At 42.2% G+C, this 18,445-nt stretch overlaps 3 protein-coding genes across 6 annotated transcripts; 1 reads left to right on the plus strand and 2 right to left on the minus strand.

Annotated features, from left to right (window-relative positions):
• Positions 1 to 5,104: 5,104 nt before the first annotated feature.
• Positions 5,105 to 12,593, minus strand: eIF4B (eukaryotic translation initiation factor 4B). 2 transcript variants are annotated; one of them, XM_033383061.1, is made up of 5 exons: positions 12,231 to 12,347; positions 10,999 to 12,153; positions 9,387 to 9,441; positions 6,571 to 6,688; positions 5,105 to 5,223 (listed from the first exon to the last, which is right to left on the minus strand). In XM_033383061.1, exons 1-5 carry the CDS (start codon positions 12,235 to 12,237, stop codon positions 5,170 to 5,172), a joined length of 1,389 nt encoding a protein of 462 aa, XP_033238952.1. In that variant the 5' UTR covers positions 12,238 to 12,347; the 3' UTR covers positions 5,105 to 5,169. The 2 variants fall into 2 exon arrangements, with proteins under 2 accessions (XP_033238952.1, XP_033238945.1); XM_033383054.1 differs by lacking the exon at positions 12,231 to 12,347 and adding an exon at positions 12,452 to 12,593 and having other exon boundaries at positions 5,106 to 5,223.
• A 91-nt stretch (positions 12,594 to 12,684) lies between these two features.
• LOC117184615 (uncharacterized) lies at positions 12,685 to 15,174 on the plus strand. Of its 2 annotated transcripts, none has more exons than XM_033383063.1 (4): positions 12,685 to 13,331; positions 13,394 to 13,793; positions 13,866 to 13,968; positions 14,056 to 14,622. In XM_033383063.1, exons 2-4 carry the CDS (start codon positions 13,466 to 13,468, stop codon positions 14,369 to 14,371), a joined length of 747 nt encoding a protein of 248 aa, XP_033238954.1. In that variant the 5' UTR covers positions 12,685 to 13,331; positions 13,394 to 13,465; the 3' UTR covers positions 14,372 to 14,622. The 2 variants fall into 2 exon arrangements, with proteins under 2 accessions (XP_033238954.1, XP_033238956.1); XM_033383065.1 differs by lacking the exon at positions 14,056 to 14,622 and adding an exon at positions 15,093 to 15,174 and having other exon boundaries at positions 13,047 to 13,331; positions 13,866 to 13,923.
• LOC26534381 (uncharacterized) lies at positions 13,759 to 15,627 on the minus strand. 2 transcript variants are annotated; one of them, XM_015182143.2, is made up of 4 exons: positions 15,388 to 15,627; positions 15,107 to 15,323; positions 14,915 to 15,042; positions 14,590 to 14,857 (listed from the first exon to the last, which is right to left on the minus strand). In XM_015182143.2, exons 1-4 carry the CDS (start codon positions 15,416 to 15,418, stop codon positions 14,604 to 14,606), a joined length of 630 nt encoding a protein of 209 aa, XP_015037629.2. In that variant the 5' UTR covers positions 15,419 to 15,627; the 3' UTR covers positions 14,590 to 14,603. The 2 variants fall into 2 exon arrangements, with proteins under 2 accessions (XP_033238967.1, XP_015037629.2); XM_033383076.1 differs by lacking the exons at positions 14,590 to 14,857; positions 14,915 to 15,042 and adding an exon at positions 13,759 to 13,780.
• Positions 15,628 to 18,445: the final 2,818 nt, after the last annotated feature.

Raw genomic sequence — 18,445 nt, forward strand, 5'->3', positions numbered from 1 at the left:
ATGAGGTGTCAACATTGCGATAAGCCAATCCGGCTGTATCAGCTGTAAGAACGAAAACGAAAAGTGTTTTCGCCCTGACCAATTATTTCCAAGCCAAATTTGAGGTTGGGCTAAAAAAAAACAATTTATAAAAAGGTGAAAGCCAAATTGTTCTGGTAATGGTGTCCAATTTATGTAACTAGATCAATAAGTCATCCTTTTTTTTCCTATTACTTGTCATTTCAGCAAGGAAAATGTTTCTATTTTCAAAAAAGAAATCTTGCGTTTTGGGAAAACGGGAGCGCCAATAATGCGTTGTGTAAAAGTAATGCGAAAGTAAACCAGTGCTTGCCAGATTATAAAAATATAATTTTTTATACGTTTAGTTATGTGAAATAAATCACAACTAATGAGTTTTGATGGATTAATAATTTTTAAGATTTCGGCTTTCGTACAGAAAATGTATGGGTCAGTAATTCCATATTTCCAGCTACATATACATATACATACATACAGATTAGTTTACTCCTATGTTGTAGAAGGGAGTCTACGGAGGGCGCTGGTGTCCCTACAACGGGGCGGCTCACGGGGTGACGGGGACGGCGTACAGCATGAGACGCTGGACTCGAAGGCGATGAGGTCGATGAGATGAGGTGGCAACGGTGCAGCCGAGGTTGGCCGATGTATCTGGCGACTGTATTCCCGTGGCTGAGCGGGCTGGACCGCGAGACGCGGGTATGTGGAGTAGCGTGTGGTGGTTCTTGCCACACACCCTGCACAGCCCGCCACTGAGGAAGTCCTTCCCGGAAAGCTGGTGCGCCAGGCAATGTGCGCAGTATTTGTTTCTCAAGACGGTTTGGAGCCTCTACTCAGGGTGCAGGCGCAGAAACACGTGGCAGGTCCGTAGCGGATGCATTCCTGAGCAGACTCGGCAACGGTAGATGGTTCTACCTTGAGGGTGCAGGTTCTCCCCGGTGCGGTTGGCGAGTTAGCGTGGGGCCATGTCTGGATGAGCTGGGGGAAGGAAGGTAGTCGAATAATTATTAGTAACGAAACTTGGAGCTTTGCAAGAAACAATCACGTTATTGTTGGACGAGACTAGGGGGTTCTGATGGAGGAAAACGACCTCCACAACAGGTATTTTGAGGACGCTGCGGGCAGTAAGGATATCTACCACACGGACTCTATCGTCAGCGCTGACGATTTGATTTGACTCTCCCGAGCCGCCATTCATTGGAGGGCAGATTGTCTTCTTTTATGTCGACCATATCGTCAATCTGGAGGTTTGGCGTCGACGTCGGCGTCTGCCACTTAGTGCGCTTGAGGAGCTCTTTGAGGTATTCCTCTTCCCAACTAACAAAACTGTTGGGTGAGGGCCTTCAGATGCTGCCATCGGTTGATGATTGATTTGAGGTCACCATTTATTTCGGGTTCGACCGTAGATGAGAAAGTAGCCGGGGGTAAGGGCCAGCAACTCAGTCGGATCTTCGGACATCGGCGAGAGCGGCGTGGAATTAAGGCATGCTTCGATCTTCGCGAGATTTCTCGGTCGTGAGATCCGTGAGAGGAGAGCGTGTGAAGTGTGAGCAAGTGCGGACGCGTTTCCTTGGTGCAGGGAAACGAAACCAGATGGGTAACTACAACAACACTGGTGTCCGTACATACCCAGGAGAATGACTAAGCATAGGAGTTGCCGCATCCACGAGCTCCAGAGGCCCTCGATGCAGAACGATGACCATGGCCAGGGGTGAGGGGTGAGAAATTTCCTCCCTGAGAGTGCCCTCTGCGCTCCCTCTATCTGTGCCTACTGTTTTCTTGTTGCATTTACAATTGGAGCTCTGCCGGCTCCACTCTCCCTGCAAATGCACTTGTCATGCCAGCTGATCCAGATATCTGTGTTAGGCAACAGTGTTAGGCAGCGGAGAAACCCTCAAGGTATCACAGCAGCAACCCGACCAACAGATGGCGCCAGCAGACAGGACAGCTCAAAACAACGGCGCCCACCGGCAAGATGTGACTAAGAAGACGACGACCAGCACGCAAAACACTGACCCAGCGCAGAAGTGGAACGAGGTCAGAGGGCAGACAGCCCGGCCGGACGCGGTACTGGTGAAGTGCACCGAGGGAAAGTCATATGCCTACATCCTGAAGGTGGTGAAGGCAGCGCCAACGATCCAGGCTCTGAAGAGCAAGGTCCAGGCAATGAGGTATTGGAAGTAATTACAGCAGCGATCGACCTGGACTTGACCCAAGCAATAAATCCGAGGATGCGGACAGCGTATGGCGCCACGGAGGTGGCTACACTAAACCTGCTGGCACAGATGCTCCTGAAGCTTGGCAAGGTGCGAATCGGCTGGGTGGTGTGCCGCATGCGACGACGGATCGCGCCAACACGCTGCTTCAAGTGTATGGCCTATGGCCAAACGGCAGCGAGGTGCAGAAGCCAGCGTACGGTGGCGACGGATACCTGCTTCAGGTGTGGTGGAGAGAGGCATGTACAAAACAAATGCACCAACCCCTCAAAGTGCCTACTGTGCGTGGGCAACAACGGAGACGCTCGCTCAACAGCCCACTCGGTCCTCAGACGCAGCTGTCCCGAGTAGCTAGATGGTTAAGCTACTTCAGCTGAACCTCAACTACTGCCAAGCTGCCCAGGACTTACTAACGCAAACGGTTCTGGAGTAGCAGATCGATGTAGCGCTGCTCAGTGAGCCCTATAAGGAAAGAAGCGAAGCGATTTGGCACCAAAGCACAGACGGCGGTGCGGCAATCTGGAGCTGCCCAAACCAGGCCAGCTCACACATAGAGCAGCTAGGGTGGGTTATGTGAGAGCCAAACATACAGGGGGATTGGGGGTGATGACACGGCTGGATCGGGATTTGATGGCCTTGGTTACCATAGTTGATACTTCTTCCGGAAAATGTAGGCAATGATCCATAGAGTTGATATTGCTAGGACTGGTGCTGCACGGTGGTGAGATGGTGTTGCAGCTCGTGATGATTGATGGCTGATAGTTGCTTGCGTAGATCATCAAGTTCTTGAAGATAGTGTGATGTCTGATTCTTCAGTTGCAACATTGGTGGCGAGGGTAATGTCTCCAGTGGGCTCACGTCACCAAACCGAGTGTAGGTCGATTTTACTTCGCGGATTGTGGTGCTGAAGGTGCTAATGATGCTTACTTCAGTATTGCGAGCAGTGCATTTAGGGGACATGGAGAGTAGACCAGTTCCTTCCAGTGTTAGTCCTAAGTGCGCTTGAGTCAGATGATCGCTTGATGATTTAAGGCTTGTTTGCGAACTGTATCACATTTATTGACTGTGACAATGCTAATGGAAGCATGAGCAACAGCACTAATAATGTTGATGTTAATGTAGGTATAAATGTTTTTGTTTGTTTTGTGGGTGGCTCATTAATCTCTTTGACGTCACTGATCACGTTGTGGGAACGTTTGATTGTCACACCGTCTGGAAATAGCGGCACTAGACGAGTGATCGGGCGCTTGTATACGCCAGATGCTGTCTTAACGGCAACCACTCGTACGTGGTTGTCCTGTCCGGAATATGTCTTAACGATGCGACCCATTGGCCACTTCAGTACTGGAAGGTTGTCTTCCTTTACCAAAGCGGTCTTCCATTTATGCCATTTTTTCCTTGATGATCAGTATTGATTTCAGGTGGCGTTGTCAATGGAGATACCGAAGCTGAATGCGCTGCAGGAGGAGCAGATATGGTCAATCGCTCCCGTCGCCTGTCGAGTGAGCACGCCCGATCGGCTCACACCGCAAAGTTTACTGGAAAGCACTCAGGCAAGCGCAGCGCGGAAACCTAGAACACCACGACGGCCAGCGCTTCCGGGTATCAATCACCGGGAACCTGGTCCACACTTCGCCGCGCCCCACCCCGTAGTTGGATGCGAGTGTGAAGGCACAACCTTCACAACTGGGCAGCGACACCATTCCCTGGAGGGACAACTTATCATTTTGACCCACAAGCAGACAAAGCCATGAATCTTTATTTACCATCCACTCTGTAGATACCGCCCCAATTAGAATAAGAAATAGATTAAGGAAGCCCAAAACGACGAGGCGTTTTACTTACTGTAGGGTAAAAAAACACGGACCAGTACCAAGAACCAACCAGAACATCACCAGCGGTGGACCTGCCGCAACACAGCACAGCACAGCGCAAAAGCACCAGAGAGGGAAACGGAGAGAGAGCCAACGATTGCTCCCACTCTCAAACCCACGCATCCGAAGCCAGAGATCCAACGGCCAACACAGAAGCAGCGCGACACGAACACCAAGAGAAATGGCAGAAAATAGAGGGAAACGGGGAGAGAGCCGACCGATAACACACCCATGCATCCGAAGACACTGAATGACCAGGCCCCGTTCGAAACACGCGTGTGCGCCCGGCCGCGCTGTAACGGCGGTCCTCACACACAAATTTTGCTCTGGGGAAGGACCGGGCCCTGGAGAGACTGAGAAGCTGTACCTCGGCCTGAGAAAACAATGCAGATGTGCATGCGAGCATGACGCGGTTACGCAAATCAAAATCGCAAGAGGCCCGAAATGAAAGAAATCAATAAAGGCAACTAGAACGGAGTGTAACGAGCAGATATATAGTCGACGGACGTAGAGGAATTGACCAACAACGCCAACAAACGTAGAGGAATTGATCAACAACGCCAACAATTTCATCGAGCATTTACATTAAATTTATTTCTTCGTCTAGCATTCCAGTATGATGTTAAATATTATGCTCATTCTAAAGTGGTTATTGGTACTTTGGAAACGGAATGCACGCATTGTCATGCATTCTAATTTAAAAATGATTTGGAAACATCATGCTTTTCAAAACTGAAAACTATATGTGGCATTTTCTAAATTGGGAAAACCATCCAGTTTGTTTGTGTTGGCTAAAGGCGGACTAACCAAGAATATTGTACACTCTATTGCGCTGAGAAATTAATCTTTATTTTTAAGTAATCTTCTAATTAATAAGTAAGTCCCCGCATACTTATAGTAGATAGTTATTTTTATTGAACTGAAAAAATGTTTCCTCGAAATAATATAGATGGCAAAACAACGTTTGCCGGGTCACCTAGTAAATAAATAAATATTAAGCTATATTTAATTTCTTTATTTGAATTCATTTAATCTTTTATAAGAAACATACATAAGTTATTTATTTATTCAGATCCCTCGTCGTCAAGTCCAGAATATTTGTTGGAAGATTGCAAAACCTACAATAAAAACATTTCATTAAACTCGTTACAGAGACATTAAATACAAACAATATATGATAGTTTATAAGGAAGTCGTTGAGTGGAAATCGTTTTAATAAAAATCAAACTTGACTACAAATGTACAATGATCTGCCTCAACTACGAACGACCACAAATAAAGCCTAAATATCATTATGATCGGGGATCGCGGGGTACGCTCTCCGGAATATATTGACATAAGTATGGGCATTTCCGCGGGTCACGAACGTACGTTTTTGATGTATAAAACAGATTTAAAACGAGGGGGAACGTTGTGAGTTACTGCTGCGACCGCAATTATACATTTATACCCGATACATAGTCAGTTTGGCTCTCCTCTGCCAGATTGAACGACACGACACAGAGTGCGTGTGAGACAGACAGAAAATCAGTTAGAGCGTGTCGTCAGGAGCTGCGTAGCCACTGCAAATTAATATGATCCAGATTCGACTATTTGGTAGATATGATGACTATTACTATTACTACTATTACTATGACTATATTACTCTACGGAGTTACCGTGTGGTGGCCTGCCCTATCAAAAAAGACAATCAGCTGGGCAAAGTTCAGCGAACTGGCGCCCTTTGCATCAGTGGGGCTCTTCGCACCACTCCATGGCGCTAAACGCCATGTTATGCCTCCAGAGCCTAGACCTGGCAGGAAAAGAGCGGGCAGAAATACCAGCAATACGTTTAGAGACACTGATCAATGGGTACCAGCAAAAAGGTCACTCATCTATACTAAATAACAACAACTCCCTTCAACACTCGAACTCGGCTACTGTGGCAAACTGTCGCGAATCTGTTCACTAGATGGCAACAATTTTCTATCAGCCTTATATGGGTCACGGGCCACCGGGACATCGAGGGCAACTGCATAGCGGACGAGCTGGCCAGATTCTTTAAGACCAGGAGGATGTCTGTATGCCATTGGCAACCTGTAAGCTTATTGCAGCAGAGACGAGGACGAGTTCCTGTCCAGCTCTCAGCAGAAGAAGGCTACAACACTTACGCTCTGCATTTCTAACCGTCATCTCGGAGATGTCTACACTATGTCCCAAAAAGGTCGCTAAAAGGTCCAAAAACAGGCAATTGCTTAGTTTCTAAATTGAAATGTGTGTAGATATCAAAAAGAATGACTATGATTCTGCATCTTCGGGTTTCACAGACTTGACTCGGCTTTTGATGCTGATCAAGAATATATTTTTTTGGGGTCGAAAACTCTTTTTTCTGGTAGATCTACACGAATTTATAATATCCCATTGTTGAGTGCCGGTGGTTGTTGGTTATTACCCTTCAAAAGTTGGAAAATAGGTAGTGAACTTACTGGTCCAGTCTGGTTAGGATTATACTTGGGCAGTTCTCGATCATTACGTGTGTTTTTGTTATCCTCTTTGTACTTTCCCTCGTCGTTTGTGCTTATTTTTCCTTTTACATTTTCAGATCTACAAAATAAATAATTTAAGAAAATGTTAGAAAAAGTTAAATAACACCATAATTAAGACTATGATGCAGCGGAACTGCATTGAACTGCTGCCAAAAGTAAATGTCATTTGCAGAGCATTTACTTTGCAAATTTGGTACCCTTCGAGCATTTTATTTCAAAATATCCTGATCATGGGTACGGGGAAAAAGGCCCAAAAAAAATTCGATTTAAAATTTCAACGTAAATTTCATTACCCTTGAATCGTAGTTTGAAGCTTTTGACCGAATCACTGTGGTAAGTCAAACCGATTTTCATCTAATCCTTACCTCTGGAACCATTCTATACCTAGCGGCCATCCCTCGCCTAATCAAGTCAATTCGCAATCAGATGCTCCAAGCTTTTTTACACATAAGAAAAATGACATCGTCAATATTTTCTCTCTACTAGCATCAACAAAACTACCATAAACTCTGGACCAATGGAAACTGGAATACCGCCGCCACAACCACCCATGACTTCGAGATTCCAACATCCGATTATGTTGCCATGCTGGCTCTGATGGTGTGGGTGTGATATTGCAAGTGATGTCCTCCCTGTTCCTCCCGGTTACCATGGTAGAAATGTGTTCGGTAAACTTTAACTTGGGGTCTAACATAACATCCAGATCATCCACCAGGGTAATTCTCTCAAGAGAACCACCAAATAGGGCATAGGGAGCCAACAAAGGGCTAGAACGATGAAATGTCATAACTTTGCATTTCGAAGCATTAGGGTGTAACAAGTTTGCACAACACCATGACTGAAAGTTAATGAGATCGGATTGCAAGCGAGAATGAAATGAAATGTCCTTTTACTGGACACAGAATTTAACATCATCCGCATACATAGTTACTCGAGAGTATGTTAATACTGAAGGCAAGTCATTAATAAAGAGTGTGAAGAGTAAGGGGCCTAGATTGCTGCCCTGGGGTACTCCCGAAGAAACATTTACTGGTAAAGAGAGGGAGTTATTGAAGAGGACTCTTTGAGACCTGGAACAAATATAGCTAGAAATCCATCTCAGGAGGTTGGGCGGAAACCCTAAAAGGTCAAGATTATGCGCTAAAAGGGAATGGTTTACAGAGTCGAATGCTTTACTAAAGTCGGTGTAAATAACATCCGTCTGTAAGTTACATTGAAAGCCTTTAATAATGATAGAGGTAAACTCTAACAAGTTCGTGGTGGTTGATCGCCGCCTTATAAATCCATGGTGAGTTGGAGATATAAGTGACTTGCAGAGATTTTGCAAGTGCGGAGTTAATACTTTCTCTATAATTTTTGCGTCAGACTTGCTACTTTTTTTATGTAGAGGAATTATAAACGATTCCTTCCAGATTGGGGGGAAGAAAGAGGAATCAATGGACAGGGTGAATAGTTTAAGCAAAGGTCCACACAGAGCCTCGGCGCAATACCTGAGTACACAAACTGGAACCCCGTCTGGACCCGGTGAAAACACCGGCTTAACTAGTCGAAGATCATGAAGTAGGGAATTTTTATTTTAAAAAAGAGTTGTTATTCTGTATTGCTTGAGTAAAAACTCTGTCCAAAAACTAGAATCTTTCGAACATTAAAACCATTAACGAACGTCTACTAAATTCAGTTTTTCACGTTTGGAATTTTTAAAATGAATAATTTTATTTTAAATAATTTATTATTAAGATCTGGGCATTGAAAAGGCCACCGCATTGGGCATTGAAAGTCAAGGATAATAAAGCCTAGAGGAGGAAGTCTGATGGTGTAGGGCTGCTCCACTTGGTAGATCGTTAGCGCATTCACATTCACAAAAATTCACGATTTACTTTTGAATACACATAAATTGGTGCTCCCGTTTTCACATTCCGCAAGATTTATTCGTTTTCAAAACGAAATCATTTTCGTTGACGAAATGAAAAACGACCCTTAATTGCAAACGGAAAAAATAGATGACTTATTGATGCATTAACATAAACTTGACACCTACATATATCAGGGTAATTTAACTTTTGATTTCTTTATGGATAATTTTATTTTAACCCAACCTAAAATTTGGCTCGGAAAAAATTGGTCATGGCAACAACAATTTTCGTTTTGGCGTAAACATGTTAAAACTGAAGAAACCTTAAAACGAAAACGAAGCGTTTTAGCTGAAAACGTAAACCGCAAAAGTAAATTGAAGTTCTCATTTTATGCAGTGGTTTGTTAAACGTCCAGATCTAAATCCCATTGTAAAGCGATAAGTTCTGCTTAAAAAAGATTGACAAAGCCTACACCAAAGGTACTGGATGAGCTTTGGAAGCGCGAGCAAATATGATCATTCTCTATCTAAAAATACATTATCGGACGTCAACAAATTTCATTGTGAGATCAGAAGAGATTGCACACAACACTCAACATCCAGCTCTAGTATCTAAGGTTTAGGACCTCAATAAGACGATGAACAGACAGATATCCATGGCATACCTTATGGTGTCGAAAACGCATCTGGCGGTAACATACATCTACACGAATCGAATATAATACATATATAATTAAAGTATGGTTTCTCGTTCTCTCTACCCGAAAATAGAATGAAGAGTGGTAGAAAAAAAACTCGTGATTCTCGGATCCAACACAATAAAGATAGCCCGATAATCTTTTCGTTCCATCCGTTTAAAGAAATGAGATGATAAAGATTTTTAACTACTAATATTTATATTCACCTGTCATGGTCACGAGATTTGTTAGATCTGTTAACATCATCACGACGTCTATCATCTATAAAAAATGGTTTTAAAATGTAAGAGGTTAAGTTTTTGTATATGTAGGTATTTTAAAAGAAATAAGTAAAAACCATTCCTTGAATTCCACTATTAACCTAAAAAAATATTTTCAAGAATACATAATCAAACAAAAAATTATAACCGATGATATTTCGATTACGTCAAACCTACCTACCTACGATCGTACGCTTTTGATGTACAAACCAAAAAGAAAACAGATAAGTTTTTTCCTTTTTGTTTCGATAGCATTTTCGATAGCATTTTGTTAGTAAAAAAAAGATGGGGTTCGTCGAGTTTAAGTTTGTATAATGTTAGCAATAAACGTGTGGTCGAAATAGAAGTCGACTTTGGCTTAATCTAGTAAAATACAAATACGGAATAATCTAAACGATTAATTTATTTTAAAAAATAATTAATTTGAGTTCCTATTGAGTATTTACACAATAAATGATTGTTTTTTTTTTTTAAATTGAACTAAGTACCGATCGTGGCTGTAGTCGCGATTATATAAATAAAAAAAAAAAAAAAAACCGAACAAGTGATCTTTTGCTTATTCTAATAGGTTTTCCGTTAAAAGTTAATAAAATTAAAGGCCAATTAGTTCAATCAGTTAGGTTTCATTTATTTAAAAAAAAAATTCGGGAATAAAGGATATGAAAACGGATTTACATTAGCTTTTAATTATTAAGTGTCGGTTGAATTTTCCAATTTGTAATTATTTAGATTTAGTCGTATGATTTTTGTTTATTAATCAGAACCGATGTGACAAAATAAAAAGGTATTAATGTACTTTGCACCGTTTATTAGACGATTTTTATGAATATTAGCTTTTTTTGTTGTGAACTAAAGGCAATAAAATATAGAAAACTAAAATAAATACCATACTATACTAAAGAATGGTAAAAAATAAAAGTTCACCTTTGACTTAACATATCTGAAGGTATTGTATGACAACTAATTCTACATATAATGAAACATTTATATTTTCAATTAATCAATGTGCGCTTGAATTTTAAACGAGGTGGATTTTTTCATTATAGGTCGGGTACCCGACCTTTATTTATACCCGATGCTGACCGAATCAGTATGGCTGGCCTACGCCAGAGAGCGCACACATTGCACGACGAAGAATATGTGAAAGAGGGACAGCTACTGCAAAATGATTTGCTCCTTCTGGCAATAATAATAATTCGATCTGATCTAGATTTGGCAATCTGGTAGATATTGTAGTTCTACACAGTTCTGCATTTTTTGTTAACTCTTATCTTTTGTGGATGCCACAGATTTTCGTCCTCTGTGGGGGCGGGGCAAAATTTTCAAATAAAATTGTAAAAATGTGATATCAGAGGAGTCTTAATACAAAATTTGTTTGCTCTAGCTCTTGTAGTTTTTGACATCTAGGCTCTCATTGGGACGGACAGACAGACATGGTTTTATTGAATCGATTGATTCTTATCAAGAATCATATAATTTATGGGATCAGAAACACTTTAAATTTAAGGTATGGTTTTGTACTTATTTTAACATATTATATATGTAGTTCCGTATTTACCTTGTGAGCACGCGTTACTTCTGTTATCGTCGCTGCTTTCCAGATTTTGGCGCCAATTGACAGCTGCATTGATACTTTCATTTTCATTTTTATCTATTTGAACTTCTGCCAATTTTTCATTTAAATGCTCGTCTTCCTGCCGAATCTTGTCTTGCCTCCGAGCTAATCGTTCTTCTATCTCTAATTCTCTCGAAGCTGTATCTACTGGCTTAGCTGAGCCAAAAACATTTAATGATGTTGTCAAGCCCGGCTTTGAAACATTTGTTTCAGTGATATCAGCATCTTCAAAATCTGGGTTTGTCTTTATATCTGGTAAAGGTAGCGTTCGAGGTTTCAAGTTCAACTTTGGCCTTTCTTCTTGTTTAGAGTCGTCATCTGTTACATAACGTTCAATATTTTTTCCACGACCATCTCGAAATCTGTCATTCATTTGATCAAAGTCTCTCCTCGGAGGCGAAGAATCATTAGATTGGGGTCTCACGCTTGTGCGCCAAGATCCAGGTGCGTTAGATTCTTCCCTTTCAGTTATAGGTTTCCTTTCTCGATTAAAGCCTCTGTCAAAATTCGCTGTATATCCACCAAAACTACTGCCATTATTTTGACTATCTCGCCTCCAATTCACAGAGTCTCTATTGTCACTGCTATTACCAAACCCTTCAAAACGACGATTCGTTTTTGGACGGTTTTGCTGGTCATTTTCATTCGATAGCTCTATACGAATGCGACGTCCTTTGATGGATGGGTCTGGCAAGCTAAGCACATGAATTAGATCGTCCCTGCTTTCCAATTCCACATAGCCGAAACCACGGGATCGTCCGTTTTCACCATCTTCCCGTGGTAGCCGCAATGATATTAAATTTATAGACCCAAAAAATTCATAAAGGTCGTCTTCGTTCGCATCAAAAGGCAAGTTATTGATGTAAGCTATAAAAGGAGGCCTGTGCGGAATGGAATTATCATCAAATATCCGATTTGCTCGAGGCGCAGTAGGAAGCTGATAAACTGAAGGTAATGTGCTACTCCCGTCGTCACTGTCATCGCCATCCAAGTTTCTAATTTTTTTCGAAACTTGCGTTGTTCCGGCTGGTGTGTCACCATTAGAAAGAAACGATTGCAGCGAAATGACTGTTCCCTTGTTCTTTTTACCCTTTTTTCCTACAGAATATAAGAAAACAATTTATTTGATTGCAAATTTAAATGAAATTTCAATACACAATACACCACTAACATACCACACATTGTTAAAATGTATTACAAGATATGTGTAATAAAATACTAAAAATATTTGCACACATATGCATGTGTTTAAATGTTTGTATTACGTGTCTAGCATAAAACCACGAGGATAGTAGACACACAACTTTCTACTAGTACTAAATAAAACAGGTCAAAACAAATCTAATAAATCATTAATCAGCGGATAGTAAAATAATGAAGCAATTGTATATCAAACCTGCGGACGCCATTTTCACAGAATATTCTAAACAAACTTAAATTTTGAGATGTTTTACGTATGCATAAATGAATATGACAATTTTCTTATATCATTATCGACCTTATATTAGCCGATTGTTATGTCAAGATAGCATTTATTGTTGGCGTTGTCTTGACATATAAAAAATGGAACACGGTACAAACAATATATAACAGAATCATATTAGTTTTGTAAAAAATTTTTGAGTACTGCACTTCTACCACGCAACATAAAATAAAGCTGGCTAACTTATAGCAAACATTTTTTAGATAACGTGGTGAATGAATGAATGAACAATAAATAAGCAGATTTTGTAAATTATCATGTTTAGTTTCGTCGATTTTTCTCATGATCCAATGCGATGGTGAATTCTAGTATCTTCAATGTTTCTTTGATTAAATCCATGTTATTCGATGTTTCAAACGAGGTCATTTGGTACCCACAATTGTATTTTTGAGTGTTCGGTCGTTTCGTCCCAAAGCAATGAATTTCCATCAATAATAGAAATTTAACTTTTCCACTAATAGGCTCTGCACACTGAGCCCATCCCGGGGGAATGGTGGGATTTTTTTACAGATGTGAAACTCCGATTCACACTACCACCATCCACCATCCGTCAAAAACAGCTGATGCCAATAACAAGTTCATTAAATTTGCGCGGAAGATTTATTAATTCTTGGTTATTATAATGGATGATGAAGATATAGCAATTATTTCGGCTGTGGTTGCACAGCAAAATATTTTCTTGCACCAACTAATAATGTTGAATAATGATGATGACTTTAACTTTGACGAAGATGAGATGCTTGACTGGGTAACTGCCATAAAAACACAAAAGCCATGAAGGTTATGGTCGTTTGTGAGTACTTCTACTAACTTCAACCAAAGTTTAAAGTACAAGGATATATTTTATGGTTTTAGAAGCGGTTCGGGACATTTTGGTAGAAAGATGTACCAGAAAACAACGAGGCGTTTTTCAAAGAGAGTTTCCGAATGGAGAGGCCCTGCTTTGATATTTTAGTGAATCGGCTTGAAGTGCTGCGAAAGAAGGACACCAACTGCCGAGCTGCAATTCCTTTGGAAAAGCGCATCGCCATTGCGCTATACACTTTGGGCTCGTCCTCTGTGTACCGAACAGTTGGCAGGCTTTTCGGTGTAGCTCCAAACAGTGTGTGTAATATCCTGCACGAGTTTTGCAGAGCACTTATCGACGAGTTTTCGAAGGAGTACATGTCGCCCAATTACCTAACTTCCGACAAAATTGATGAGTGCGTAAAGGGATTCGAGGCAATTGGGTTTCCTCAGTGCCTAGGTGCGATTGGTAGGAAATCAATAAGAACTTCAGCAATATGTTTACATATAAATTGGTTTTTAAACTTCCTTTTTATTCTAGATGGATGCCACATCGAAATAAAACCACCAGCAGCTGAGGCAGTAGACCACCATAACTATAAGGGCTGGTATTCCACAGTCTTGTTTGCCCTAGTGGATTATAGGCATGCAAATACCTTGCACAAAAATATGTATTTAGCAAGTTGGTTTAATGTCCTAAATTATTTAAATCCGATTCTTTTTAGATACAGATTTACATATATAAATATCGGCTCTGCAGGAAGGTGCAATGACTCGATGATATACCAGAAGTCAAGCCTTACAAAACATATCGAAGCATCGGCATTACTCCAAGAGAAAGCCAAGGAAATAAGCGGAGTAAACGTCCCTGTAATGTTTATCGGGGACTCGGCATATAGGTTTTCTAAAAAGCTGATGAAACCTTACCCGTTTTCCACAGTCGCCTCTTTGGAACAGCGCACGTTTAACTATAACCTTACCAAAGCTAGGCGAGTGGTGGAAAATGCATTTGGGCATTTAAAAGCCAGATTTCGAATAATCGGATAAGGACTTGGTAGCCACCACAAAAATAATAGCGCCATAATAATGAGCTGTTGTATTTTACACAATATATTGAATATGCACAACAGCGCGATTAATGAAAATTGGGAGCTTGCAACAAATGAGCAGCGCGAACAGCCCGATACCAGCAACAGTTCTGCTGACTTTAATCAGTCAGCAGAACAGATACGATCTGCAATCGCAAAATATTGTGTAGACCGTAATGAAAATTAAAAACTTATTTATTTTTATTTTTTAAAACTTCTAAAAAGTCGTTCTGGAATTTTGTTTGGTCTCTGATCAAGTCCTGCACCATCTTCTCCTGCCTAACGTGGTGGTCCTTTTGTTGTTCGAGACGCTCCTGGGCGATCTCTGCCAGCAACGAAATGTCGGTCTTTTTCTTTTTCTTTGGCGAAGGCCCAGACAAGGTGCTGGAGCTACAAGATCCGTCCAGGTCCATCTCAATAATATCCGAAAAGTACTCAACAGGATCTGCAATGAACATCTTAAATGAAATATATTTTTTTAGCAATAAATTATAAAACTTACTGTCGTTGTCCAATGTGCTCTGCTCCATGTTGTTTATCCGGTAGCACCCCAGAAATGAGTTTAATTTATCGTAATGTTGCCACCCAGAAGGAGCACCCCCGCTCGGTCCAATTTTACTTTTTTCAATCCTGCAAAGTATAAAAAAATAGTAGGTTTCACAATCTTTTATTTGGCAGAGTCAATAATATTTACCTGTATTTTTTGGTCATGTTCTCGAGCTTTGTGCTTATCTCGCCCCATCCAAGCTCAAGCCCAGCCTCCTTCATGGACTCGGCCATCTCCATGTACACATGTGAATTTTTGCGTGGTCCGCGCAAATCTTCAATTTTCTCCTGCCATATGTCAATCAGCAGGCACTCAAGCGCGGCACTCCATTTCACCCTGCCGCCTGCTGTTGTTCTCTTGTTTGCTGCATTGTGTAAAAATATTATATATTATAAACAATAAAAAACAAATATATCTATTCAACGTACCACTGGAGGAGTTTTCTGGCACAAAATCCATTTTATCAATAAGTTTTTCGAAAATTTGGTCTGCTGTCCTTCTGAGCTGTTCTGTTGTTGTTTTTGTTTTTTGTTAATTTTGTCACAACCATTGTTTACGTTTTCGCAGTGAATACCATTTTTCCATTGTGAATGACAATTATTCAGAGTTGCATTTGAAAACCATCGGCTAACTATCGCATAGAAACGTGCGGTTTAGGAACATCCAAAATGGACTAACTGGGAAATTTTCGGAACGGCAAAACCTTACGGACCATCCCCGAAATGGATGGTGGATGGAGGAGTAAACGGAGTTGAACTGCATGCCAGACTTGAGGGCATACATAAAGTCCCACAGGTGCAGGGAACTGGACACCATGATGGAGAAGGCAGACGAATTTGTCGGGAGAGCCGACAATCAAAGCCCCGGCAGCGAATCCCTTCAACAAGCCGGCCGAGACAACGGTGTGTCGACGGTGGACAAACGGCCCGGGAAACGGACCAGCGCGGGAGGAGGGGGTGTGCGATTCAACACATCGACACAAACGAATAGTAATATCAAAAACGGAAACGTAAAAAATGCGGCTCAGGTGTGGGCGTGCTCCGCGCTCCGACCACTCACATACTGTTGGAGATGAGGAAAAGTGGGCATATCGGTGTGTCAGTGCTGCAGGAAGACGGGAAACGCCCCCCTACCCATGCGGCGGAGGGCCGTGCCAGGATCGCAAGAGCCTAGTCAGTGGGTTGACCAGTGAAGAAGAGCAGCTATCCGCAATAGTGGAAGTCACGGGCATGGAGCTGCAAGCCACTGTAGGCTCGGGGACTACGAGCATTTTCGTGAACTGAGAGCTGGTGAACCGTCTGAAGGGTGAGGGTTAGCGGATGGGCATAGCTAGGAGGTCACACGTCATCGATGTAAAGGTAGCTTTGGGAGCAAGCCGATCCCAATGACTTTACTCGTGCTACCGGGCGTGATTGATGAATTGGTTGTGGGGTGGACTGTGGACAGTGGTGAACTGTACAGGGCACAGGGTAAGGAGGAGAGACTGGCCGTGGCGAACACGGCCCCAGAATTCAACACAAAGACGGAAATAACCCAGGCCGCGGCCCCGGCTGCGCCTGAGACTCTCGCGGACATACGCATTTGCAGGTCCTGGCTCGCCCATCTCCCAGTCCTCCCTAGTTGAGATTGATAACTGGAAAAGCGTCGAGAGGTGATCACTGGGGATACAATAAACTTTCTTCTCCGGTAATTGCGGGAGTATCGTAAGGATTTCCGAGTGCCGAACCCTGGACGCATTCCACAGTTTCGCTTCTCTCATTCTGAGGGCGGAAAGTGTTGCCGCCTTCTTTCCTACGAGATCTACTGGGAGGAGGTCAAGTATGGTATCCTGGACTTCCCCTGGAGTAGTGCGTAGCCCGTCAGTTATGCATATCCCTGCCATGCTTTGAACTCTACTAAGTCTGTTGAGACAAGTTCTTTTGCTTTCCTACATGTGTAAAAGGCCACTGTGGCTTTCTTTACTGTATCCTGTATGCTAAGTTTCCAATCGAGCTTTCTGTCGAGGATTACGCCAAGGGTACTTGGCATTATTGCTTAATGCTAGCGCTTCACCACAGAGTTTTGGGGGAGATAGTACGGGAACTTTGTTCTTCTTAGTAAAAGCACAACTTCCGTTTTAGACGGGTTGACCCAGTAACCACCCGCCTCCATCTCCCGGACCAGCTCGTTCACTGCCGCGTTCCAAAGGAGGGGCGAGAGGACTCCGCACTGCGTTGACGTCCCAAGTCAAACCCCAGGTACGTCAGTGCAGCCGTGATGGCGGTCGGAAGGATGTTATTAAAGGCACCTTCTATGTTGAGAAAGGCTACCATGGAGAATTCCTTAAAGTTAAGGGCCGTTTCGGTGGATTTTCCCTTCCGATAGGCATGCTGAGGTAGGCGATCAGAATGGGCGGAATACTCGCCGGGAGATGCAGCCCCAGGAGCCGTTCCATCGTCTTCAGAAGGAAAGACGATAGGATAATAGGTCTGAAAAGTTTTGGGGCAGTGTGCGAAGACTTTCCTGCCTTGGGAATAAAAACGACTTTGGTCTGAAGGAGGCGCAAAGTAGTTGGATCTGTTTTCATCGCAACCAGGGAAGTGGTGGACGTAGTCCACGATTGGTCGCTGTTCTTCAAGTAGCCCAGGGTGGGTGTTGTCTTCGAGAGAAGTCTGCGCAAGCGCGAGGCTTCTGAGTTACTCTCGATTTCGCTGCAGAGCTTACGCCAGGAGGCGCGTTTGGCTTTTCTAAGTTCTAGTTGTAAGCACCTTCACCGATTTGACCATTAACAGGAGGTGACACCTCGTTGTTTTCCAGCACATCCCCTAAAAAGTTCCGAAACTCTTCTAACTTATGTGAAACATATGTTTGTAATTTAAGTATTATTTTGACTTAGTATCAATTACCATCTTTTTGATAAAGCAAAATCTGAATTTTCCAAATTTGCCAACCCCAAATACTTTCCGATTTTCAAGCGCAATAACTATTTTATTTATCGTTATTCAATACATTTTGTGAACCCAACGTAAAATTTTGACGGAAATAAGTGGTTAGGTCTCGATTGACCACATCGATACATCGGAATATAATCTCAGCTACAGATAACAATGGATTTTCTGCCCTGAATACATACTTCTGCGCTTAACATACAACATTTTGATGTTGACAAAATATTGCGAAAACGGGAGCTCCGAAAAATTACAGCGGACCGTTTCGGTTGAAGGCGTAAAACACAAAAGCAAGTGAAAGCCGATTGTTCATGTCGACCAGGACATATACAATAAAGCTGTATCAATCTTTCTGCGGGCAGACGCTCTACCAAAGCAACAAAAGGCAATGAAGAATAGTTCCGCCTAGAAATATTTCAAATCGTAATTCGAATTGTAAGTTGTTTGAAAAATACAACAGACGCAATAGAAAATAGAGAGACTAGTAATTGGTGGGAATAAGTAAACATATGTATGTGTATCTGGAGATACAATCTGGTGATTGTTCGGAAAATGCTTG

The sequence above is a fragment of the Drosophila pseudoobscura genome, chromosome 2 (assembly GCF_009870125.1).
Source record: "Drosophila pseudoobscura strain MV-25-SWS-2005 chromosome 2, UCI_Dpse_MV25, whole genome shotgun sequence".
Taxonomy (NCBI): Eukaryota; Metazoa; Arthropoda; class Insecta; order Diptera; family Drosophilidae; genus Drosophila; species Drosophila pseudoobscura.

What these genes read in the sequence shown, in the direction of transcription:
- LOC26534381 (XM_015182143.2), bottom strand. Translation starts at nt 15,418, where the DNA reads ATGGATTTTGTGCCAGAAAACTCCTCCAGTG. An exon ending in GCCAGAAAACTCCTCCAGTG is followed by an intron (nt 15,324 to 15,387) that starts GTACGTTGAATA and finishes TACACAATGCAG; the next exon opens with CAAACAAGAGAACAACAGCA. An exon ending in GAGCACATTGGACAACGACA is followed by an intron (nt 14,858 to 14,914) that starts GTAAGTTTTATA and finishes TGTTCATTGCAG; the next exon opens with ATCCTGTTGAGTACTTTTCG.
- LOC117184615 (XM_033383063.1), top strand. Translation starts at nt 13,466, where the DNA reads ATGGAGAGGCCCTGCTTTGATATTTTAGTGAATCGGCTTGAAGTGCTG. An exon ending in TCAGTGCCTAGGTGCGATTG is followed by an intron (nt 13,794 to 13,865) that starts GTAGGAAATCAA and finishes TTTTTATTCTAG; the next exon opens with ATGGATGCCACATCGAAATA. An exon ending in TTTGCCCTAGTGGATTATAG is followed by an intron (nt 13,969 to 14,055) that starts GCATGCAAATAC and finishes TTTTAGATACAG; the next exon opens with ATTTACATATATAAATATCG.
- eIF4B (XM_033383054.1), bottom strand. An exon ending in AAGTAACGCGTGCTCACAAG is followed by an intron (nt 9,442 to 10,998) that starts GTAAATACGGAA and finishes CATTTTTTATAG; the next exon opens with ATGATAGACGTCGTGATGAT. An exon ending in ATCCTAACCAGACTGGACCA is followed by an intron (nt 5,224 to 6,570) that starts GTAAGTTCACTA and finishes TTTTTATTGTAG; the next exon opens with GTTTTGCAATCTTCCAACAA.